Genomic DNA, 25307 nt, shown 5'->3' with positions numbered 1-25307 from the left:
CTAAAATTCACAGAGTGCATTAACCACCGTTGCGTAGTTATTCTCTTAACAGGTTAGCAAAATTAGGTGAGCATAAAAATAGATTACTAAGGAGGGGGGACCATTATTTGTGAGCGCCAGTGGAAAGTCGGAACGGTATCCATCAAACACAGGAAGTGTAGTAAAGGTCGCCGTGCAGAAGCATCGTTGCACGCTTGGGGATTTTATGTGGCTGAATGAAGGTTTAAACACGAGAATGAATGAAGTCACCAGTGGCAGCTGTGAGAGATTAAGTCAGAGGGAAAAAAACAACGCAACTGTCGTAATTTAGCCAGTCGGGTAGCCTTAACTGTCGCTAAATGTATTTCCAGCCTACAAGCAGCTGTCAGGATACGAAGAAAGACCGATAACCTTTATTTACTGCACTACGCAGGTCTTCAGATGAGCTCCTTTTGCGGGGGTATCTAGAGTCTCACTGCAGCCGTCACCATGCCCCTGACGGATTTTCTGGACGGCTTGAAGGACAACCCGTACTTCGGAGCCGGCTTCGGACTGGTCGGGGTCGGGACAGCTCTGGCGCTTGCCAGGAAAGGGGCTCAGGTGGGGATGATCTTCTTCCGCAGGCACTACATGATCACTCTGGAGGTGCCCAGCAGGGACAAGAGCTACAACTGGCTGCTGAGCTGGATCACCAAGCACGCCAAACACACGCAGCACCTGAGCGTGGAGACCTCCTACCTGGCGCACGAGAGCGGACGGGTTCACACGCAGTTTGACTTTCACCCGAGCCCTGGCAACCACATCATCTGGTATAGCACATACCACTACACCTATAAGACCTGTATTCTAAACTGATTGGCCACTTTCTCTGTGACACTGACTTCCGTTGTGGTCTGCAGGTATGGGAGGAAGTGGATCAGGGTGGAGAGAACCAGGGAGAAGCAGATGGTGGATCTGCACACCGGAACCCCCTGGGAGTCTGTCACTTTCACAGCTTTAGGCAGAGACAGACAGATCTTCTTTAATATCTTACAAGAAGGTAAGTTTAACAACACATGAAGTCAGGTGTGCACATAGTTAGATTTTCACCTGTATTGCAGATGTATTTTCAGAATTATCACATTGAATTTTGAGGCTCATCTACATCCAGATGAACAGTATCAACATTTTGGGATTTGAGGCTCATCCCTCCAAATGTTTGCACCGAGTAGCTTCTCGAAGTCTGGATGTTTCCTCCCTTAATTGCTTAATTTCAGTGCACAGTGTGTGGTGTACATGGGCTAAGTTGTGAAGTTTTGTCTAAAATACTTACAGACTTAACTGTACTTGACAAAATACTTGAGTGGGCTTTTAGTTGAGCTTTCATTCCTGTTTTGCAGCAAGAGAACTGGCGCTGAAGCAGGAGGAAGGCAGGACAGTGATGTACACGGCCATGGGTGCAGAGTGGCGGCCCTTCGGCTTTCCTCGGCGGCGCAGACCCCTCAGCTCTGTGGTGCTGGACGTGGGTGTTGCAGAAAGGATTGTAGATGACGTGAAGGACTTCATTGGAAATCCCAAATGGTACACAGATAGAGGTAAAATGTTACATGACATGAATTTTAATCATGATTATAATGTCTTGATCACCACAATTAAAGGAACACAACTGAGTTATAATGAAACTGTTACTCACAGGGTACTTTGCCCATTCTTGGTTGAAGTTGCTGATTTTCTGATCGCTTTATTGATGAACATCACTTCTGTTAAAAGCCCCTTGGATTTTTGCTGAAGGTCTGGTCCGACTCCTTACCAGAGTCTGTTCGAGAGTAGGGAAGGTCTCTAGAAAAACCTAATAAGAAAAATGTTACCGAACGTTTTAATTTGTCTACTTTGTAGAAGAATTTCTAGGGTTTTTTGTGATTAATCCTCTACTGATGGTGGTTGTTCACCTGTGCAGGTATTCCCTACAGAAGAGGCTACCTGCTGTACGGCCCCCCCGGATGTGGAAAGAGCAGTTTTATGTGAGTATATGCTTTATTTGGGTTTATTCTTCTTGCTGCGTACTCGTCGTGTAACCTCACCAATGCCTGTGTAACTTGCTGTTTTTTCAGCACGGCGCTGGCTGGTGAGCTGGGCTACAGCATCTGTCTGATGAGTCTGAGTGACCGAACACTTTCAGACGACCGCCTGAATCACCTCCTGAGTGTGGCTCCGCAGCAGAGCATCATTCTCCTGGAGGATGTCGATGCAGCCTTTGTCAGCAGAGACCTGCTTCCCACTGAGAGTGAGCAGCAGAACCGATCAAACATATTTCTTTTTACATGTTTAAAACATCACAGATGTTCATCAGCTCCACTCTGTGGTTTTAAAACAGGCTGATATTCAGTACTGAAGCAACCTGTAAAGCTGTATTTGACCAGATTTGTTACATTCTGGTTTGAAGGTGAATTTTGAAGTCACTGAGCTGTGTTTTCTTCTGTTGCCTCTCAGACCCTCTGGCCTATCAGGGAATGGGACGACTGACCTTCAGCGGACTGCTGAACTCTCTTGACGGAGTGGCTTCATCGGAGGCCCGAATAGTTTTTATGACTACCAACTTCATAGACAGGTACTGTTCGAAGCCAAGAGTGTTTAGTGACATTGTACCAACATGTAAACTGATATAGCTGCTTCTAATGTAAATGTAAAAAATGTAATGTAAAAAAAACAATTGAAGCAGTGAAGAGACTGAAACAGAATTAGAAGAAAATAAAAGACCCCAACAGCAGGTGGCGCTGCATACCAAGTGCTGGTGAAGTTGAGATATTACTGTGATATGGCAGCCTACCTCAATAAAATAAGTGCAGTACAGGGATTGACATAACCAGTGTCCTGGGAAAAAAGGAGTAGTGCAGTGTGACACAGTATCAGAGTACATAGGTCTGATATGCATGTGCACAGTAGACCGTGTATCCATAGTGACAATTTACATACATTAATAAACTATAACTGATCACATGATCAAATGTTAGATTGACTTTATCTTCAGATCTTAAATTAATCCGTGCACGCCTACCTGTTCATCCCTGCCTGTATGATCAGCTTCATCACCTCATCTTCCTCACGTCTCTCTGCTTCCTTAATGAACATTACAATCTTTTTGTCATGGCTACAAAAACTTGTTCTTTCACTTGTGAAACATAAGAAGTGTTTTCAGTGCCATTAACTGCCAGCGTTGTGTATGATATCTGCACACAGGTTAGACGCAGCGCTCATCCGACCTGGCCGTGTTGATCTGAAGCAGTACATCGGGCATTGCACCCACTGGCAGCTCACCCAGATGTTCCGACGATTTTATCCCGACGAACCGGCCTCTGAGGCAGAACACTTTGCCAAGCACGCTTTAGCCACACACTCTGAAATCAGTGCTGCTCAGGTGCAAGGACACTTTCTGCTGCACAAAATGGACCCTGCAGGATCGATAGACAATGTTGCTCAAATAAAAGGATGACAGGATTGGAAGGGATTTGGATGCTGAAGCCCAAATAAAGAGAAATGGAAAAATATTTTCAGTTTAAGTTTATTAATGAGACAGACGCATAAGAGAGTTGATTTTTGTGATTTATGCGACTGCTTAGATGTTGGAAATACAAACACACAAACCTCACCTACATTTACTTATCCAAGCTCTGTCTTATTGGAAAGATTCATTCTCAAAAATTTGCAAAAAACTTTGCTCTGACCTTGAAAGGTTGTCTTCCAAATGTAGTTATAGTCATAGCTGCACTGGCCATTGGCCCACCGGACATTTGCCCAGTGGGCCGATGGTGATTTTTTGTTTTTATGGGCTGATGATTTATTTTTTTTCAGTAACGGTATAAACAATGAAAGGTGGTGGATTGGCCAGATGCTGGCAGATGTGTAAAAATAACTCAGTTGTTTGGTGGTGGTGTTCTGGGAATCCATCCTACCTGGAAAAACACCACATAGGCCAACAGATGGATGAGGGAAAGGAGAGGCAGGAGGAGGAGAGGTGAACTGAACTTCAGGTAAGAAGTTATGACCTGCAGTCTATCTGGGTCAGATATAAACCAAGTTTAGGTGCAGTTTATTTTCGTTGTGTTGACTTTTTACAGTCAGTTACAATAACTCGTACTGCGTACTAGGTAGCATGACGAAGTGTCTATACAGCTGGGTGGGTGCTTTGATGATACTGATAGTGAACTTTATTTTATTCATAAGGTTAATTAGTAAAAAACGGAATCGTCCCATATTCAGAGAAAATATTACGCGTTTTGTAATTAGCTGAGAAGGAACACAGTTTGTCCCGTACTTCAGCTACAATGGGAAAAGACACAAAGCTGGAGTTATTCTGTGTCTTTACGCTGTCAGCTGCCTCTTCTCTCATTCTCACCTCTCCCTTTCCTGTTGCTACTTCAATCATGAAACTGATCAGTGATCAGCTGATTGGCTTTTCTGGTGCAAGTCCGGTCTCTCTTGTTTATCGCCCACTTTGCGCCAGAACGGGAAACCAGCGGATGTCGCGCTAAACAACAGCAGCACGTTTAAGCTTGATCAGCTGTTGTTAGAATTTATTTAATATTACTTTCTAGTATCAGCTGATGTTTGCTGGAGCCACAGCTGTAAAAGCTGCTGGTCATGATGTTGGTTTGGTTATCTGGTGAGAGGGAAACATGAAGATGAAACCAGGAGATGTCCTTACTGAATCATCAGAGCTGAACAGGTGATGGAGAAACAGGTTTACCTTTAAGGTGACACGAATGAGTTGAAGGGAAGTTATAAACTGTTTCTGAGAGACAAATAACACCAGGATCCTTTTCTACATAGCTGACAGCTGGTAACTGTGCAGGGGCGGGTCTAGCAAAGTGTTGCCAGGGGGCCATGTAGGGCATTAACAGGGAAAGGGGGGCACAAGGAAATACTTTTCTTTCTTTTTCTCATTTAAAATGTCTCGCTTTTAACAAATAATTATCTGAATCTTACAACCAAAGTTTTTATCTGATGTAAAATGTATAGAAATCATACATATACCAACAAGACTGTACGTCACTGTGACAACAGCGTTTGTTTTCGTTCAAAGGCTTTATGGCTTTTCCTATAATACCTGGTGGGCCGGTCTCTAGTCAAAATGCCCGGGCCGATTCTTTTGTTCCAGTCCAGCTCTGGTTATAGTTGTAGTTAAAGTTATAGTTTTCACATATAAATCAGCAGCAAGCCTTAAAATGAGGTGAAAAATAAGACACTGCCTATTTACACGATGTGATTTATTTGACAAAAACTGAACTAAAATGCAGAAGAAGCTTCTGAACACCTAAGTGCACCCCATGATAGAACCACATTTAGCAGTGATAACATAATTGTTTTCTATTTATCAGTCTAGCATCCACTTTGTTTTACATTGTTGTTTTAGGCCATTGAGCATTCATTCATTCACAGCTCTTTTGAGGTCACACCACCACATGTCCATCACCACATGTGACAGAATGCTTTGGTACAATGAGGACCTTATGGTTGACTTGAAGACTGCAAGCTGCCCAAATCATCACCCCTTCACTACCTTGCTTCACTGTTGCTATAATGTGTTTAGTTATCTCCAAACATACTTCTATGCATGCTGATCAAACATCTGGTCGTATGGTCTCATCGGTCCGCAAGTTTTGCGGTTTGTTCAGATGCAGCTTTTTGAACATAACCTGTGCTGCCCTGCTCTTTTTAGAGTAGAGGATTTCTCCTGGCAACTCTTCCAAACTTGCTCAGTCTTTTTTTAATTGTGCTATCATGAACTATCATGCTGACTGAGGCCTTCAGAGTTTGAGATGGAGCTCAGGGTTTTTGTTTTTTTTTACAGTTTCTCTGAGGGCTGCACGATGCGATCTTGGGTGAATTAATTGGGATGCCCACTTCTGGGAAGATTGTGGCATTATGGTAACATGCACCTGAATGCTTCAGACCAGAAAACTGCCAAAACGTCTGCTTTTACACAGGCGATTACTCTTACTAATGATCAGTTAATAAAGTGTATTTCATAAGAAGCACCTGGTTGCTACTTGTCCTCTGAAGTCCTTTTGAAGCAACTTTAGAAAAGGAAGCATATACTTTCTGTTTCACATGACTGACTGTACTAGACTGGTCTTTTTTTGTTGTGTATGATTAAAGGGTGTGGAAGTGGATCTCTATCACCTCTGCTTGCCTTTCTGTATTCACTGTACAGTACAGTAGGAGGGTACTGAGATGAGACACACACAAAAATATAACTCTTGCAGTATCCAAAGCATGTTTACTGGAGACTGAAAGTCGTGTTGATCAGATCTCACATCTGTTTCGCTCATCACACAAATGTGTTTTAAATTAAAAGCATTCTTTTGATTCAGTAACTAGAAACAGTCATTGATTTACTTTGACACTATAGTCAGGCTTGCTTAAAAGCAGCCATCTCACTGTTACTGAGCAGAAAAATGTGAGTTTAGGTATTTTTCCATTTGTGGTCCTTTGTGGCTTCTTGTCTTTGTTGATCCTTAAGAGCTGGGCTGGAAGGGTTAAACATTTAGCAAGATGTGGCGCCTCCCTTTATGGCTAGTCTTCTGCATGCAATAGGAGCTCTCTGTATTTTCTATTCTCCCCTCATAATGGCTGCATGGCTGTCCAGTAGACTGGTGAAGAGAAAATGCAGCTCACTGCTGCCGTGCCCTATCTCCCTGGCCCCAGTCTGCTCCAGAGGGGTTGCAAGGGTCTCCCCTGCCTCAGGGGCCCTCTCCACCATCCAGAAAAAGCCTCGGACAGTGGAAGATCTCCCACATGTCAGCTTCTTGGAGTTTCTTTGCAGAGTGGTGTTTCAGGGTTTCTACAAACGTATGCATGAGCTTCAGGTAGGCTGCAGTGCATGATCTTTATTATGTTCACTCACAGTGATATGTGCTTGTTTCAGTTCGATGTCAAAGATGTTTTGTGTTTTCCACCTGATGCATTTCAGAAACCCTGGTGACAAATTTGATAATCTGAGAGGTCATGGGTTTACAAGTGACTGCATTTTCCTCCAGTGACAATAAATAATAGAAAATGTTGGGCTGGTTGTATGACTTTTTTGTCCATAGTTACCTTCAGACAGTATCAGCTTGTCTCACAGCTAACTGACACAGAGTCTTGGGCTGCTTTCTTTCTCTGATGAATCACATGCAGCCACTCCAGCACACACTGACCTCTGGCATCTGATTACTGACTGATTAAATATAATGTCTGCTTTTTAATTTGCACATTGCAAAAATCCCCAAATGTCTTCATCTTTATTCTATAAGAATGCAGCTCTACCTTTATCACTTTTCCACCGTCAGATCTATGAGAAGCAGCTGTATGGGCCCATTTACAGAGACGGACTCAGATCAATATCCTTGAGCACCCCAGAGCTTTTGGCCGAGCTGCTGAGGAAGGATGAGAAGTTCCCTTGTAGAGGAGACATGAGTGTGTGGAGGGAATATCGTGACATGAGAGGATTCGGCTATGGACCTTTTACAGAGTAAGACTACCAAACAGTGTAGTAATGCTGCCCCACCTAAAAAATAATCTCATTGTGATTGCTTAGATTCTAATACGTAACAGATTTCCAGGGAAAGAGTTTTATTATGAGTGGAAGGGATTGTTTTTGACCTATTTGGGTTAAATAGATTCCTCTCAGGCTGGTATATTCCATAAAGATAAGAAATCAGAAAAATGTTAATGCTCCACAAGTTTTATGAACCGGTGACAATATAAGGGGATCAATGTTTAATTTTAGCTCTGTCAGGCTCAGTGCAGTAGCAGCAGTAAACCTATTTATCAGAATCAGAATCAGAATACTTTATTGATCCCTGGGGGAAATTATTTTTTGTTACAGTGCTCCATTTTAAACCAACATTAAGACAAGACAGACAATACGCTAACTAAGAATAGTACAATATATACATATATATACATACATACATACATAAGTCACTTATAAATAAATATTTGGAAAAGAAACATGTGTAGTTGTAGCAGTAAACAGTGTGTTAAGTGGATGCGTTGTACAGGGAGATGGCCACAGGCAGGAATGATTTCCTGTGTCGTTCAGTGGTGCTTTTCGGTAATCTCAGTCTCTCACTGAACGAGCTCCTGTGACTGACCAACATGTCATGGAGTGGGTGGGAGGTGTTATCCAACATTGTCTTTATCTTGGACAGCATCCGCCTCTCCGACACCACCTTGAGGGAGTCCAGCTCCATCCCCACAACATTGCTGGCCTTACGGATCAGTTTATTAAGTCTGTTGGCATCTGCGACCCTCAGCCTGCTCCCCCAGCATGCAACAGCATAGAGGATCGCACTGGCCACAACAGACTCATAGAAAATCCTCAGCATTTTCTGGCAGATGTTGAAGGACCTCAGTCGCCTCAAAAAATAGAGACGACTCTGGCCCTTCCTGTAAAGTGCTGTGGTGTTTTTAGCCCAGTCCAGTTTATTGTCAATGTGTACTCCAAGGTATTTATAGTCCTCCACAATGTCAACACTGACCCCCTGGATTGAAACAGGGGTCAAGTGTTTCCTGGTCTTCCTGAAGTCCACGATCAGTTCCTTGGTCTTTGCCACGTTGAGCTGCAGATGATTCTGCTCACACCACGTGACAAAGGAGTCGACCACAGCCCGGTACTCTGTCTCATCATCCCTGCTGATGCATCCAACCACCGCAGAGTCATCAGAAAACTTCTGAAGATGGCAGGTCTCTGTGCAGTGGCTGAAGTCTGTGGTGTAGAGGGTGAAGAGGAAGGGGGAGAGGACAGTCCCCTGTGGTGCCCCTGTGTTGCTAATCACCTTGTCAGACACACACTGTGGGAGACGTACATATTGTGGTCTTCCTGTCAGGTAATCAACAATCCAGGACACCAGAGAAGCATCCACCTGCATCGCTGCTAACTTATCACCCAGGAGGGTCGGCCTGATGGTGTTGAAAGCACTGGAAAAGTCAAAAAACATGACCCTCACAGTGCTTTTAGCTTATGTTGCTAAAATAAAATTTATATTGCAGATGGTGGTCATTCCTTCACCATCTGCAAAGGCTCAGTTTGAGAACCACCATATTAGGCAATCAAATGAAACTAAAAGGCTGAGCAGATTTTAAACTGTGTTGTTTATCTGAAGACAGTGGGCTCCACACCCAATATCTGTCATATTATTATGAAAAGCTGGAAATTACAAGAAAGTTTGAGGATTTTGAGGAAAACACCAGAAGTAATACTCTGGTGTTTTTCTAGGTCAACAGTCAGAGCCACAGTTTAATAAACTCATCACAGGCTTGTTGAAGAAATCTGATGCAGGGAACACTAATAGCAATGTGATATCAGTAAATACTGCATCAGAACGATGCACCAATGGCAAAAAATGTTAAATGATTAAATTTGGCATCAGTGATACTGTCACGGTTCTGGGTCGTTTCGACCCAGCATTTTGAGTTTCTTATATTTTATAAACTAAAACTAACTTATTTAAGTTTTAGTTTATTTTTGCATTTTGGATTGTTTTCTGAGACTCGTGTGCTTTGCTGATTATTATTAGAATTCTATGTTTCTGTTTATTCGTGTTTAAGGATTTGTTCTTCGGTTGTGTCTCATGTTTAGCATAGTTTGAGTTCCATGTGTTATATTCTGTCTGCCTCTGTGTCGAGTCTGCGTTTCTTGTTTCCTGTTTTGTTGTGAAAGTCTGTGTCTTATGTGAGTGTATTCAGTTTGCCTTCCTTGTCTCCTCTTGTCAATTACTTCCAGCTGTGTTCCCCACCTGTGTGTAATCTCCCTGTATTCCCTGAGTGTATTTAAGTCGTGTCTTCTGTTGTTGTAGTCGCTGGTCTGTCTGCGTATCTACTGTGTGGTTTCCCTGCTGTCGCCATCATGTACCTTTTGTTTACATTCCTTTGTGTTCATGTTTGCTGTTCAATAGTTTAGTTTGTCTCAGTATAGATTATTTTTGTTCCGTTTTGCCATTTCCATCTTTGTTCTACAATAAACCACATTCGCATCTCAGCAAGTGCCTGTAATTGGATCCTCTTTCATTTCCTCTACACGGCTCACTCCACTCGCCGTGACAGATACCAGTCAGTAAATATCAGTAAATAATCAAAGTAGTCAATGAAGGTCAGGTCTGTCTGTTGTGCTGCACTTTAAACACAAAAGGTTACTTTGTTCACAAGACAAACTGGTTTAAAATAGTGCTCAAAATGAAGGATGCACTCTCTCAATGTTTCTATGCATTTTATATACATATATGTGTGTGTGTGTGTGCGTGTGTGCGTGCGCGTGTAAGCATAGTAGCAAACAAACTGCAGACCACAGCCAGCTTAGATATTTGTGTGAGCTCTTTAGTTTACTGGCTACAAACTGGTTGAATGGAAAAATGTAGCAGAAAATCAGCCATAATGGATGCACAAGTGTATCATAGTTCAGACTCTTTGTTGTGTTTGCGTTTGGATTTATTTATTTCAGTGCAAACATGTTTCTGTTCCAACAGGGATGGAGAGAGGTGGTACAAGCTGAGGGTGGTGCTTAACAAGCGGATGCTGAATCCGAAGGACTCGGCCCAGTATTCTGGGATTATCAATGATGTGGTTAAAGACTTCACCAAGAAGATGCGCAGTCTGTGCCAGTGCAGCCCAACAGGAGACTTTGTGACCAACATTGCCAATGAGCTTTATCTGTTTTCACTAGAAGGTAGTCTGATGGTTAAAACTGCAAATGCTGAATGCTAAATAACATATTTGTTTAATGAACTAAATGAAAAAAATATTATTTTCAAACTAAAGTTTAAAGGAAGCTAAAAGTTAAGAAAAAAATTTGTTGCTAGATTCAGTGCCTTTTCTTTTTCTTATCCATTCAGGAATTGCCTCCATATTGTTTGAGACAAGGCTTGGTTGTCTGGAAGAGGAAATTCCTGGTGGTACACAAGATTTCATCAATTCCATAGCCCAGATGCTCTCCTACAACATGATAGTGTTTATTCTTCCCAAGTGGAGCCGGAATCTGCTGCCCTACTGGGGACGTTACATTGCTGGCTGGGAGGGCATCTTCAGCTTTGGTGAGCAGTTTGAACCTCACAGTCCTGATGTTTTAGTTAAGTTTTAGAGTGTTAGGAAACAATAAACATTATTATAAAAAGAAAAAAATAAATCTGTGGGGGGTTTTTGCACCAACTTCCCGTAAGGAGCCACGGCCTTATTCTCTATCAGCTGGTATTTATACAGTGCTTTTCTTATCTTATTGAGGATTCAGAATCCTTTTACAGTTACTTTACTACATGTGCACCATTCAGCATCTTTTATCTTTTATCCAGAGATGTAGTGCTATGTAGTGTAATATGGTGAAGTAGCAGAGTGAACCATTTTGTGTTATAAACCCCTATTTAGTATTTGGCATCAAATTTGCTCCTCCCAGTTTTTAGTAACAGGTTATGTATGTTCAGTTTATGCTTTGGGTGCCCTTTTATTTTTGCCTTCGTCTGTTCCTGTGTCTTCCCTTGTCTTATCTGTGCTTAGTCCTCAGTGTCATGTGTCAAAAAGACATGTGTGTAGTAAGTTTAGTCCCAGTATTTGTTTTTTGTTTCTGTGTAAAGTCCACGTATGCGGATCTGTCAACTGTTCATTTCCTGTTTTATTTTGATAGTTTCTTGTCTCATGTGCATTATGTTCAATTCAGCTCGGATTCAGTTCAGCTTTTCTCACCAGGTGTCTCCACTTTGCCCCCTTCCCTCTTGTTTGTCTATATTCCTTGTCATGTTCTCCCTTATACACGTGCTGTGTAACCCTCTGCTTTAATTTTCTTGGTTTAGTTAAAGTTAAATTGATTTCATGTCCTGTCCTCTGCATCCTGCACTTTGGGTCCAAAACTGGGCTTCAGTACAGAGACACATGGCAATTGGCAGCAACAAAACGGGCCATGTTTTCTACTGTGCAGCATGTCCTCTTCTTTTAGCAACAGTCAACAACAACAGGAGACCAGCTGCTGGACTTTTGCCAGAGGAACTTTTCGTGATGGTCTGAAAGTTTTCAGTTGGTGAAAGGTCTAAACCGCAGGCAGACCGGTTCAGCATTTGGACTCATCTAGTAAAAAGCCATGCTGTTGGAATAGATGCAGTATGCAGTTTAACATTATCCTGATGAAATATGCAATGCGATACCTTTCAGCATTTATGGAGCATTTCCAGACTTTCACAGGTACTGATGCACCATATACCATCTGAGATACAGACTTTTGAACTGAGTGCTGATAACAAGCCGAATGGTTCATTTCCTCGGTCTGCAGAATAAAAAGGAGGGAGCTGTTAGGTGTGTGGAACAGCAGTTATCCACAGGGGGCTTTTTTCACCCGCACAAGCGCTGCCTGGCACTGCTCCGTCCGCCGGACCAGATTCCAGATTTCCTGATATCTAATTTCTATTTGCACTGAGGGACATTTATGAATGTCCCCGTGCACACACTTCACCTCCACCCACTCAGCCTCCAGCAGGGTTTGGTGGACCAGGGTCTGCGTACAGCCCGAGTTCACTAAAGCCTGGCATATACCCCCTGGGCACCTTACCGGTAAACGGTATGTCTCTCCTGAATCAGGGTAGGGCATTGGAGGGCTGGCAATACGTAGCACCTGTCCCACCTCCATTAACGGACAGTCCCAACGGAGATACCCCGGTTGCCCACATCTCCAGCATTCCTGCCCCAATGCCTATGCAGCCCTAGGTGAGCTGGGCATGGTGTCCGTAACGGCTGGGACCTGTGGAGAAAACCCAGATGAAAAAGGGTTAGTCGGTGGCCTTCGTGGGGCCAGGACCAGTCGGTCCGTTATTACCAGCCATGGCTGTCCTCGTGGGTGTTCCCATCATGCCAGCAGGTGGTCCTAGGCCAGCATTTGTAGCTTCAAGGCTCGCTGGCCAGTGGCAGCGGACCCATATAACTGTATCTCTGACTGACCCTGCACTAAGTTCAGTTAGGTTTTATTCAAAATTATGGAACCATTGACATTTTAGCCTTTATATAACTGTGTAACGCTATGGAATTAATTTTTTTATGGGCCCATGTGTGTCTTTAATAAAGTGAAACAAACAAACAGATCGGTTTTCCACTTTGCCTCTATTTTAAATGAGCTTTGTCCCAGAGTAGATGGCAGCATTTCTAGATTATGGTCTTTTGTTGCAGATTGGTGAATAATCTATCTTTACCTCTGAGAAACACTGCCTCTATAAGATGCTCTTTTTTTATATCAAGTTATGGATATAAAAGATATAAAAGTACCAGTTATGGTACTGATGGTACTGAACTGTTGCCAGTTTGGTGCAACTGTCCCTACGTTTTAAAGATATGTTGTTTCCATCAAATTGAACCCAAGCTAATATGTTTCATGAAATAATAAATTGTCTCAGTTGATACAGTATATTTCATCCTATGTCCTGTTGCTAGTAAAATATGGGTTTATGAGTAAATGACTGCATTCTGTTTTGACTGATATTATACAGTGTTCCAACTATTTTTTTTTTTTTTGCACCATTTTTATGCACCTGTTCTAGCCAAAAAATTGATTGACAAGAAGTTGGAGATGATTCAGCAGCGGGTTGACAACAAGCAGGATGTGGAGGGTGAATACCTGACATACCTACTCTCAAACACGCAGATGAGCACTAAAGATGTGTATGGCAGCGTCACTGAGCTCCTCTTAGCTGGAGTGGACACGGTAAATGGAATACCAATACTAGTAATAAAAAATCACATGTAAAAAGGCACTCTGCACGGCTCTAATCATCAAAGCTCACCACTCGGTGTATTCACTTTTCTTTTGCACGTACATGTATGCAAGGCTCAGCATATATGTCTTCAAAAGTTTACTTTCACATTTTTTAAACTCCCAAGACCTCCAACACTCTCACGTGGGCTTTGCACGAGCTTTCCAAGAACCCTGATATCCAGGAAAGACTCTATAAAGAAGTGTCCACTATGGTACCATTAGACCGGATCCCCACCGCTGCTGACATCACTGGCATGTCGTATTTAAAGGCAGTTATCAAAGAGACGCTGAGGTGAGACTGCTGCAATTTAGCTTTAACTGAAGCGATTAATGCAGGAAACAAACATGTTTTTAGTAGATAGTTTTCACATATTTGTAACAGCCAAACTGAAAATCTTTGAAAGTGAAAATAAGCTTCAAGTTTCCTGAAGTTTGTCTATTTAGCAGCCAAAATGGGTTTTATTTGAACTCATGGCTCTTAACAGGTTAAATGTAGACTAATTCATCAGTCAACATCCTTATTCACCTGCTTAAGAAGAAGCCAGACTATGAACCAGCCTAAAGTAACATGCAAACAAAAAATAACTTGTCTTGCAGGATGTATCCTGTTGTTTCTATGAATGCGAGGATCATTGCAGAAAAGAATGTTTCTGTTGGTGGATATGAGTTCCCAAAAAAAGTAGGTCTGCTTTTAACCATTGTTAGATTGTTTGTGAGTGCTTTTTGTATTAACTTAATAAGACATATTTATGATGCCTGGATATAAAAAGGCTATTTTGTTATAAGTGAGGATCAGTATTCCATATTGTGTTGACTTCCAGTTGTTGATTGCTTTACAGACGCCGTTCACCTTTTGTCACTATGCCATCAGCCATGATGAGGACACATTCCCCGACTCGTTCACATTTAAGCCAGAGCGATGGCTCCGAGACGGCCGTGAGAGGCCAAACCCCTTCGGCTCCATCCCGTTTGGCTTTGGAGTAAGAGGCTGTGTCGGTCGCAGGATTGCTGAGCTCGAGATGTATCTGCTCCTGTTTCAAGTAAGTGACAAGAAGGAGAAAAAACTGCTGAACATCCCAGGGAAACTCCTGGATTTTTTTAAATGTGACCCAGGTGTGTCCAACAATAAGTGCAGGGGTTTGGGGGGGGGGGAGGGGTCTCATGGAAAGTGGGAAAAAATCTGACGGAAATCTGGAACGGCTTCATTAATGCTGAAGGGTATATACGTGTCTTATGCATCTCTGTTGTTTGTGATTGTGTGGGATAATACATTTGTCTATATTCAAATCAATTGTCATCCACGTTTCAGACAACTCACTAACTCTATTTTTTTTTCACAGCTTATCAGGCAGTTTGAAATCAAACCCGACCCCACACTGGGAGAGCTGAGATCCATCAGCCGCACAGTTCTGATACCAGACAAACAACTAAATTTGCACTTTGTGGACAGAAGATAAGAAAAGACAGCAGACTGAGTGATGGTGGTTTGTATTAAGTCAGTGAGACGGGAGCAGAGGATTTTAAACCTTTGTAATCACAAATTGAAATGCCTAAACTCATCCAATTTTAAATGTTGTATCATCAAAGTAATGCTATAAGAGTTCAACTTAACACTGTTCCTCTATGTATGTACTGCAGCAGTCAGCTTATAGTTCTGTATATCCATCCTCTCATAATCTCTTAGTGTACTTAGTGATATAATAATAATTCTTTATTTAAAACAGACAGTGCAGTTTAACATAGTCCAAGTATAAAACATAAAACTGATGTGCTGCACATAACATTACAGCTATAGCTAATTTTCAACAATTGTCCCTTGTTGGGCTTACATTCACAATACACAGAGTTAAAACATACATTTTCATGAAACCAAAATACACCATGAATACAGCTACAATTAACAGACAATGTAAAAACAAACAAACAAACAAACAAACCCCACAAAAAAAAGATTAATTGAAATCACTACAGCTCTGATTTCCCTTTAACTAACTTTTAACCTTCAATGTAAAGGAACTAACATCTGTAATCAATTTGATATCAGATGGAAGTGTGTTCCACAGATGGCAAGCCTTTATGGAAAACGCTGATTGTCCAAATTTAGATCTGCGATATGATATTTTGCGGTTGCCATTCACTATACTCCTAGTAATGCGATTACTATCTTGTCTTTGGATGTATCTATTAGACACTCTGGGACCAGCCTATTTATACACTTGAAGGGTAATTTAAGACAACACAAGTGATTGAAGCTCCTAAACTAAGTCAATTATATTTCTTTAAAATGTGACAATGATTCCACCAAACAGATTTTTTATCCATTATTTTCAAAGATTGATTATATAAGGATGCTGAACTGTAGATGGTGCTGCTTGAGTCCAAACTGTCATAAAATATGAAAAATGAGAGAATATCATGGAATGTGTGGAGATCAGAGAAATACTTTACTGCTATTGTTCATGGTCATCATCATTATCATTGCATTAATAACATAATCTACAGCATTGATATTGTATTCAGATGTTTAAACATATTGGCACCCAATTAGCCTTTATTACAGGTGCAGTTATAACCACTTTAAACTGTTGAGTTAAATCGATAATCTTAAATGCTTTGGAATGCTTTTCATAATCTTAAATGTTTATATGTAGATTACATTGCATTATAAAAGAAAGGCCTAACTCTGAGTACACTCTGTGCCAAAGTAGACAGGAAGCGCAGGCTTTTGCAGAGCGTGCTTGTGAAAGTGAAACTAAAGCAGAGTCTAAGTGTAAGTTACTTTGAGGAGCTGTTGGGAGGATGCTATTTGACTAACCAGGTTATTCATTGTTGTCTTTTATTCATTTATATCTTTTGATTAAGCTTTTAGTAGAGGTTCTTGATTAAAAAATTTATTCAACATGTTACAGATATAGTTTCAGTTAGGTTATTACACATAAGGATGAGCCTCTGGTCTGGTGGAAAGGTTACAAGGTTTAGCTGGTGAGGTGAGAGGTGAAACTGAGTGCATTTCAGGTTGACACATACACACCCACACACACACACACAGTAGATAGACTCATTTTTAGGTGAGAGGTTAATCATATTTTGCTTGTGACTGCAAAATTGTGCCTACAAAAGAACAGTTTGTTGCAGAACTGCTGCTGATGTTCCAGACGATAAGCGAGCGTCCGGCAGCGACAGGAAGACACCTGGCATGGAGACGAGGCGATGTTGCTTTTTCAAACTGTGTTAAAAGTCATTGTGGTTTTGAAACTTATGTATGTGATGACGCATGAGGGGGCGTCATAAATTTCCCTGAAGGTATAAAAACAACTGATTGTGTATTGTTCGAGTGAGATCGATGCTGTCTGCGTACAGTGTTCATCTCCCACACGTGTGTTCATTAAACTCATCGTTTGACTCCACCCGGCCGGATCAGTGTTGTTATTTGGATTTCCTCCTGTATCCCTCCTCAATATTTGAACCCTTAACAAATGCATAAATAACTGAGGTACTGAAGTGGGTATGTAATGCCGAGTTAACTTAAGACAAGTCAGATTAACCTTAACCATCTTTGAAATCTTCTTTACATGCTTATCAAATTTGAGATGTAAATCTAAAATTATTCCTAAAAACTTAAAATCTTTAACCTCCTTTATTTTTTCATTCCTTTACGTGATTTGAAAATCATCAGATGAGCTTTTTCTAATAGAAAAACACATCTAAACTGTTTTTTTTTTAAATCAATTCAATAAAAGATGATTATTGTATATACATATAATGCAATGTATGACAGGTTTTATCCATCTGTGCAGTTTATTTAGTTTATTCAGTTATTGTCCTTGTCAGAGTTGAGCTGGGGAATGGGGGACAGGAGGCTATCCCAGCTACCACAGGGTGAGAGGCAGGGTACATCTTGGAGACATCGCCAGTCTGTTGCAGGGCTAACACAGAGAATCCAACAACCATTCATGCTCACATTCACACCTATGAGCAATTTAGAATCACCAGTCAACTTAACCCCACCAACTGAATGCCATTGGACTGTTGAAGGAAGCTGGAGTACCCAGAGAGAACCCACGCAAACACAGAGAGAACCCACGCAAACACAGGGAGAACATGCAACTCCACACAGAAAGGACTCCAGCCTGATGGTAGAGTCGAACTCAGGACCTTTTTTTGCTGTGAGGCAACAGTGCTAACTTCATGAAAACCTTTAACTGAGTTAACACTTTTTGAAGGAAACTAAAATGGCTACAACATTTTCTTTGTTAGAAGTTTGGAGAAAAAGGAGCAGCATGTGCTGGAAAGTGGGACAAGACAAAAAGAAAGTGAGCATGAGAGAGAGACAGAGAAAGAAAAAACGCTTTTTAATCTCTATATCACCTTGTACCTAAGCCACATGTCTGAAAGTACTCTGAAAGTATGTTATGAAACCCATGGTACACTCAAAAGACTGAATGAGGTGAATTGTTCAGTTTCTGTTAATTGTTTATCTTCATTTTACTCAAATTATATATCTTTGTTAAGGTAAAATGTTTTTCTGATAAAGTCTATGTAATTGTGTCTGTTATTATCTGCACAGTGTACTAATGTGTTAATTTATATGTTACGTGATCAAGCAAGTGAATTAGGATTGCTATATAAGGAAAGTGTTAAGCCTGATCTTAAAAGTAGAGATAGTGTCTGTCTTCTGAATCCAAACTGGAAGCTGGTTCTATAGAAGAGGGGCCTGAAAACTGAAGGCTCTGCCTCCCATTCTACTTTCAAATACTCTAGGAACAACAAGTAAGCCTGCAATGCAAGAGTGAAGTGCTCTAATGGGGTGATATGGTACTATAAGGTAATTAAGATAAGATGGGGACTGATTGTTCAAGAACTTGTGTGTGAGAAGCAGGATTTTAGATTGGATTCTGAATTTAACAGGGAACCAGTGAAGAGAAGCCGGTATGGGAGAAATATGTTCTCTCTTCCTAATCCCTGTCAGGACTCTAGCTGCAGCATGTTGGATCAGCTGAAGGCTTTTCATAGATAGGCTTTATTATTGAGTCAAAAAATACTGGTTGAGTTGTAGTGTTAAATGGAAGCAATTAATTGGCTTTTTCTAACGGGGAAATCTGAAGGTATAACATTTTCGGCATTGTTACTGAAGATACAAGAGAAGGTAGGTACAGATTATAAAAAGAAAAAAAGTGTGCTTCTTCTTCTCATGCATCGATCGGAGTCTCGGTTTTTATTGAAGTGTTGTCAGCTTTGGCTTTATCTGCCACCCTGTCCATAGCATTCGCCTCTGTCATACCAATCGTCTGCATGTTCTCCATATCTACGCCTCCTGCCACTGACTCCAAACCATACGTTGTGGCAGGTCTCCCTACCATGTTGCAAACTTTCCCTTTCACTCCTTTCCACCCACTCCACCCTGCCTGCACTCTCTTCTTCACCTCTCCTGTGCATCGCCCGTTGCTTTGGATGGTTGACCCCAGGTACTTAAACTTGTTCACCTTCAGTATTTCTGCTCCTTGCATCCTCACGGTTACATCTTGGGGGTAATCCAGCTCATTTACGTTCAGCGTGGATGCTGTCAAGGTCCTGGACCTCTTATATTTCTGTATGTCCGTCCTCTCATAGTCTATTAGTGTCCTCAGTAATATGTTTTAGTACTTCTGGTAATCTGGTTTTCATGTTGTTGCTTCCTTAGTTTCAGGGTCTAAAACCGCTGTCGGTTCTTATCGAAGTTCACCGAGATTCACCATCTTTCCTGAACATAAATCGATTTCTGTGGCAGGTAAAAGATTCAGGAAAGAGACTGGGTGCAGGAAATAACTGCTTGAAGTTTGTGCGGCTTTCCCATCGTTATTTTCAAGTACATTACGTGACATATACACTTACAAGACAATAAACCGACTTTGAAATGATGTAACAGTCTCACACAGCGTTACACAGGATAGTGTCCAGGAATAGAAGAAAGTTATGGAGGATAGCTGTGCAGCTTTGTAAGTATTTTTGTATCCAATAGAAAGACAGGTTAAAGAAAGGTTAAAAGCGGGCAGCTCTGTTGACTCTGGTCACTACTTTACAAATGATCCAGCAGGGGGAAGCATCATTGCATGAAAAGCCCTTTAACCTCACTTGACTACATACCCCAGAGATTCATTCACTCTGCAAACTCCTCACACCAGGGTTGAAGAACTAAAACTGAAGCGCTTGAAGGATTTTATGGATTTGAGAAATGCAAATCTTTTGTCTCAGTTACAAAGTTACAAATTAAAATACAGCACACTGGAAGATTGTATTGCTTGTTTTGCACTTAGTGTTCAACCAGCAATCAAAAAATCCATGTAATGAGCTAAAAAACTAAAACTTAAATTCTAATAGTAAAATTAATATTTCACAGGATTTCTTTTTAACTTTCATTGACTGTCTCCTGATATTTTTTACTCTATTGTGCTACTTAATAGCAGGATAGTATACTCAAAGCAACTAATTTTATACTTAAAGTACATATTGTGCAGAATCATCTACATTTCATAACTGAATGCACAGAGTATCAATTTAATGTTGCAACAGGACATGACTTTGATTACTTCTTTACTGCCAGGTAATTTTAAATAATGCAATTAAATTAAAGCTATAAAGTAAATGGTATGAAGTACAATATCTAATCAGCTACACTACATAATATTTTTAACATAACCTGGAGAAATCTGTGCATAAGGAGGGCTGAAAATCACTATTGGATGCCTCATGGAGCACTGCACTGCATCAAAACAGCCATAAACACTTGCACAAACCACTGTCCGTGAAAACAGTTCACTACGCTGTTCACAAATGCAGGTTAAAGCTCTATCATTCAAAGATGATAGAAAGGTACCACCAATGCTAAAAGGTATGCAGAGCTTTTAGAGGAACATACATTTGGATCCAGACGCATATTTCAATAAGACAATGCTTAATCAAATACTGCAGCTCTTCTAGCAGCATGGCTTCATAGTAGAAGAGTCTGGGTGCTGAACTGACCTGTCTGCAGTTCAGAGCTTTGAACAGCTGTGAACATTTGAAGGATCATGACATGAAACATGCGACAAAGCTGAACCAGGACTGTTGAGCAGCTATGGTCCTCTACCTGACAAGAATGAGACAACATTCATCTCCCAAAAAGTCCTTCAGCTGCTCTCCTCAGTTCCCATATTTTTGCAGACTGTAGTTCAAAAAAGAGGGGATGCTACACGATGGGAAACATGGCGCTGTCCCAACTTTTATGAGATGTGCTGCTTTCTCGGTTTCAACATTTAGTATGTTCTATTGTCAATAAAATATGGGTTTAAGAGATTTATAGAACATTACATCCTGTTTTTAATGTACATTTTACACAGTGACTCACAACGTTTTTCAGGAACTGGGGTTGTACTAAATAAAGCACATGTACATTAAAACCAGGTAATTATATTTCAGGGGGTGTGGTACTATCTTATTACAGTGAACTAAAACAGAACTTAAAAGTATGTGTGAAACTTTTCTTTAAATTTAAACTTCCTTAAAAGTACAAATGAAAATAAACAGGAAACATCCTTAGTTTTTGTCAGTCTGGTCAAATTTTCCAACATAACCAGCCTCAGGAGGCGTTACTGAGACTTTATAACAGCTGACACACTGTCTTATCAATATTGTTATTCTGCAGTTGTAGTATAATAGATAGTAAGTTAGATACTTTGATCCCACAGGGGAAAGTTTTGTGTTACAGTAGCATGATAAAGAGTAAAAATAGAACAGTCTACAATACACAACAATAAACAACAAGGTTAAAATAAAAGTGCCACACACAGGACCTCATACTATGAGATAGTGCAGGAATTTATGTATTTACAACAGTGATAAAAAAAAAACAAGGAAAGTATAATTGAAGTTAAGTGAAACAGTTAAAGTAAGACTGACATTGTGTAAGAAGGATGTGCAACTTGTATTATTAAATAATATGCATGCTTTAAATCTATAGTGTAAAACAAGCTGCATGCCAGTATAATACTAAAACATGTCCTGGCAGGTGTGTTCACCTGTCACAGGATGCAGCGTCATCCCTTTTTAAATACACATTAAAGAATATGTCAAACACTGGAACTCATTAAAAGAAACAAAAAAAAGCAGTGGAATAAGTTTGGGCCTGTACCACCTGATGCCGCCAATCTCTGGACACACCCCTGCACATGTTTACCTGGAGGTCAGATAATTACCCCGGGGAAGGCGGAGGGAGAGCATTTGTGTGGATTGTACCTGTTAGGACAGAAATGGACGTGTTTCAGTCTTTACAGTAATGTAACACAGCTAGTGTGTACTGTCCGAATAAATGAAGTGAAGAGAGAGAGCGAGAGAGGGAGGGAGGAACACCTTCAGTGTTTAAGGCTACCTGTTCGTCCTCCACAGTCTGCAGTGGGAAGCGCTCAGTCTGCGCGTGCGGGCGAAAACAAGTGCGACAAACTCCTGGAAACTTCTCCGCGCCCCAAACAGCGCACAGTGATGCCGCACAGACTGCGCCGATTCACGATGCGTTTAAGCGGAATGAAGCAGTAATTAGTGCGCCTACAGCTGCAGCAGTGGCGTGAGAGAACAAGGGCACCGAGTGCTGGGAGTCTTTGAATGGGTTTGGACGTGTGCGCTCTGGCTTTGCTCGGATGGGATGCTCGGTGAGCTTCATCTGCTGTGAAGAGGACTTTCTGCAAATGCCTGTTTACCACCATGGGGAGGAGAAGAAGAAAGGAAGCCCGAAGAAGGTAAGGAGAAGTTGCCAGAAGGGGGGAAACGCGCGGGTGGCCAATGTGCGCAGACACGAGTGGGCGTCCAATTTTAGCAAAAGAACAGACAGGGCTTGCCTGCGTGTTTGTTCAGGTTGTTTTCGCTGCAGGCTCGGTTTGTTTATTTGCTTACGCGTGTGTGTATGTGTGTGTAGTACATAAGCCAGATGACTTTCTTTATGTAGGACATCAGATAAGACTTATCGACCTTTGGTTCCGCTTGCTAAAGTCGATTGCAGGCAACATCAGATTCTCTCCAGCAATAAGTCACCCAGTGAGAGCAGGATATATCCAGTGCTCCTTAAATGAACAAGAAACAGCCTGTTCACGAGCATCAATCCAGGTTTAGTGTGCGTCTAATTCCTGCGTTGACATTAGGCATTCAAACACTGCTCCTGGGAGGAAATGAGGTAAACCATTCACTACAATGGATGCCAAGGGCAACTCTGAAAAGTCCAAGTTCAGTCATGCTTTTAGTCCATGACAAAAACACGCATCAAAGGAGCTACCTGTGGTGATGTCATGGAAATAATTTACATTTTCTTTCTCTTACCCTCCGCTGCTGTGTCTGCGGTGGTGGAGCCTTCAGAGTAGCTCAGTAAAGGGTCAAGTTTAAATCACAAGTTAGCGTGGCTGTGACTTGTGCCACATCAACACTTTTAGATATGTTTGAGCCAGTCTTTCAGCCGCTCTGAGAAGATAAACTACCCACCTCTCAGCACCTCTCTGACAGGAAAATCAACTTTGAGCTGTAGGCTCTCTTTGAAGATCAGTCCCGATGCCAAACTGCAGCTGCGAACAGCCTCCGGTTGGTTTGGTGTAATTTAGAGGTAATCAGGAAGTTTTCCAAAGTCTGACCCCCCAAAAGTTAATATGGTTTTAGGCTCTCTGCTTAGAATGAGCTATAGTGCTGTGCAAAAGTCATAAGCCACCCATCATTTCTTCTAGGCTTTCTGAAGGGTTTTCAAAGTTTTTCTTTGGACACTGGCTGTGACTCTTTTTTCAGTCCAGTCTTTGTACCTGATCATTCTCAGAGGAATTTTTTAAGGTCATTCATAAACTACTGTATGTGTGAAGTTAATCTTGAGTCTAACTTATCATACTTTTAGCGTGATGAAAATAATCTGATACAGCTTTTGCACTTATGATACATTTTAGTTACTTTCAAGATCACATGCCCGTGTCAGCCTCTTTATTTGCATTTTCTTCCCTTTTCTAATCTTTTTCTGCTGTGATCAGATATTTCTAACCTGTAGCCCTACAGATAAGCTCAAAAGGTGCTTCTTGCTCCAAGGGTGGGAGTTATTTAACAGTCTTTTCCCTCTTTCTTTGTATTTGTTCATAAATTTTGCGTTTCTGCAATCAGAATCTGGCAAATCAAGACCTCTGTGCTCTCTTGTGATCACATTGTGATGTACATTCTTATACCCCTGTGCAGCCTGCAGATGTGTGGATAAATGCATGCTTGTGCCGGTATGATACACACTGCTTCTTTCTCGACCTCCCGAAGCGCTGCTGGCAACTGTTTACATCAGCCTGTGTTTCTAAAACCTTTGTTGTGGCTCATGTGTCGGGTCTCAACATGAATTGTATGATGTCCTGGATCCATAGAGTGGAGACAAAATTTTAAGTTTATTGAGAAAATCAATTAAAAGGAACAAATAACGTTGCGTGGAGGTATTCTGCTTCTGCAGGGCCTGCTGGCTGAGTGAGATGTTCAAAGGGTCATTTAAGGCTTTGCTAGGTGCCATTGATGGTAAGAAGCAGTTCCAGTTTCGCTGGAAAAACAACCAACTTAGATTTCTTTCCACTCTGGTCCTTAGAGCCTCCCACTGTCTGAGAAGCCTCTGTTTAAATGATGGTGCGAGTTTTTCTACTTTAAATGTATATATTTTGATTATGTCCAGTGCACCAGCTTTGGCCCAGTTCCGTTTCGGCTTTTACAATATGTCTAATATGTTCGCAGTCGTTATCATTACTTTCTTTCTTCTTGGTTTTTATTGCTAAGGTATCTTATGTGCTTTTCTAAAATGTCATGAAAGTTTACAAACCTGAACTTAATTTCCATGAATGCTGTTTCATTTTGTTTTGGCTTCTAACAAAGTGAATAATTCCGCTCATCTCATACTTGCTGTTGTGTGGCGTTTCCTGAGTATCTGAGAGGGTTTTGGGGCCAGACTGGATTTGACGTGTGTATTTCTACACACTTTTGCTCAAATTAAGCATTTAGATGTAGGTTCCCCAACATTGAGTGCTGTTTAAAGCCAACTAGCTTTAAGTAGAAGTGGCTGATTAGGTCCTCCAGCTCCATGTTTGCTCTGCTGCGTGTTTACTAACCACACTTCGAAGTGAAAGCAGATGTTTCGTGTGCAGGTGCAAATATCTGTGTGACTTTTTCAGGACTCTCTCAGTAACGGACAATGAAATGTTCTTTGTCGTAATTTTTACTTTTTTTTCTTTTTTAACAGTGCTTCATCAAGTCTGTTATTTCCATTTATTTTCATTCTTTCAAAACAAGGAAGAAGAGAGAAGTGGGATCACAAATTTCCCCACGTGTGGGACTAATAAAGGTTATCTTATCTTATCTTATCTTATTTTGGAAATCTTGGAAAAACACCTGAATTAAACTGAAAAGAAAGAGGCACAGGCTAACTGCAAATTCCTGCGAGGGTGTCCCAAAGTTGCCACTGTGTTGTAACCTATGCCTTGTAGTTAAGTGCATGTGGCATTCTTCTGTCAAACACTTATTTGTGCTTTTTGATTTCTTTTTTTAAATTCAGACTATTCAACAATCTTTCCATCTAACATGCTGCAACTGC

General features: G+C 41.2%; 3 protein-coding genes across 12 annotated transcripts in view; all 3 read left to right on the top strand.

Moving 5' to 3' along the window:
* Positions 1-25307, top strand: part of LOC309691066 (tensin-1-like) — a 243244-nt gene that overhangs the window by 29653 nt on the left and 188284 nt on the right. For 7 of the 10 annotated variants that reach the window (XM_082508581.1, XM_082508582.1, XM_082508596.1 and 4 more), the window contains exon 1: positions 22138-22467. The exons of 1 other annotated variant lie outside the window; for it this stretch is intronic. In XM_082508581.1, the coding sequence (XP_082364707.1) occupies positions 22369-22467 (99 nt within the window). In that variant the 5' untranslated portion in view covers positions 22138-22368. Of the gene's footprint in view, positions 1-22137; positions 22468-25307 lie in introns of those variants that run through there. 2 more of the 10 variants (XM_082508587.1, XM_082508594.1) reach the window with 1 other exon arrangement.
* Positions 414-3503, top strand: bcs1l (BC1 (ubiquinol-cytochrome c reductase) synthesis-like). Its single transcript, XM_082508611.1, has 7 exons — positions 414-788; positions 879-1018; positions 1359-1553; positions 1916-1979; positions 2070-2242; positions 2449-2566; positions 3196-3503. Exons 1-7 carry the CDS (start codon positions 469-471, stop codon positions 3446-3448), a joined length of 1263 nt encoding a protein of 420 aa, XP_082364737.1. The 5' UTR covers positions 414-468; the 3' UTR covers positions 3449-3503.
* cyp27a1.1 (cytochrome P450, family 27, subfamily A, polypeptide 1.1) lies at positions 6468-17127 on the top strand. The gene is made up of 9 exons (XM_082508609.1): positions 6468-6824; positions 7287-7468; positions 10464-10663; positions 10830-11027; positions 13506-13669; positions 13846-14012; positions 14318-14399; positions 14560-14760; positions 15061-17127. The coding sequence occupies exons 1-9, from the start codon at positions 6528-6530 to the stop codon at positions 15175-15177; spliced, it is 1608 nt and encodes a 535-aa protein (XP_082364735.1). The 5' UTR covers positions 6468-6527; the 3' UTR covers positions 15178-17127.

Source organism: Aulonocara stuartgranti (assembly GCF_965226115.1).
Source record: "Aulonocara stuartgranti genome assembly, chromosome: 16".
Taxonomy (NCBI): Eukaryota; Metazoa; Chordata; class Actinopteri; order Cichliformes; family Cichlidae; genus Aulonocara; species Aulonocara stuartgranti.
Note: the sequence above shows the minus strand (reverse complement) of the source record. Positions and strands in the feature narration are given on the sequence as shown.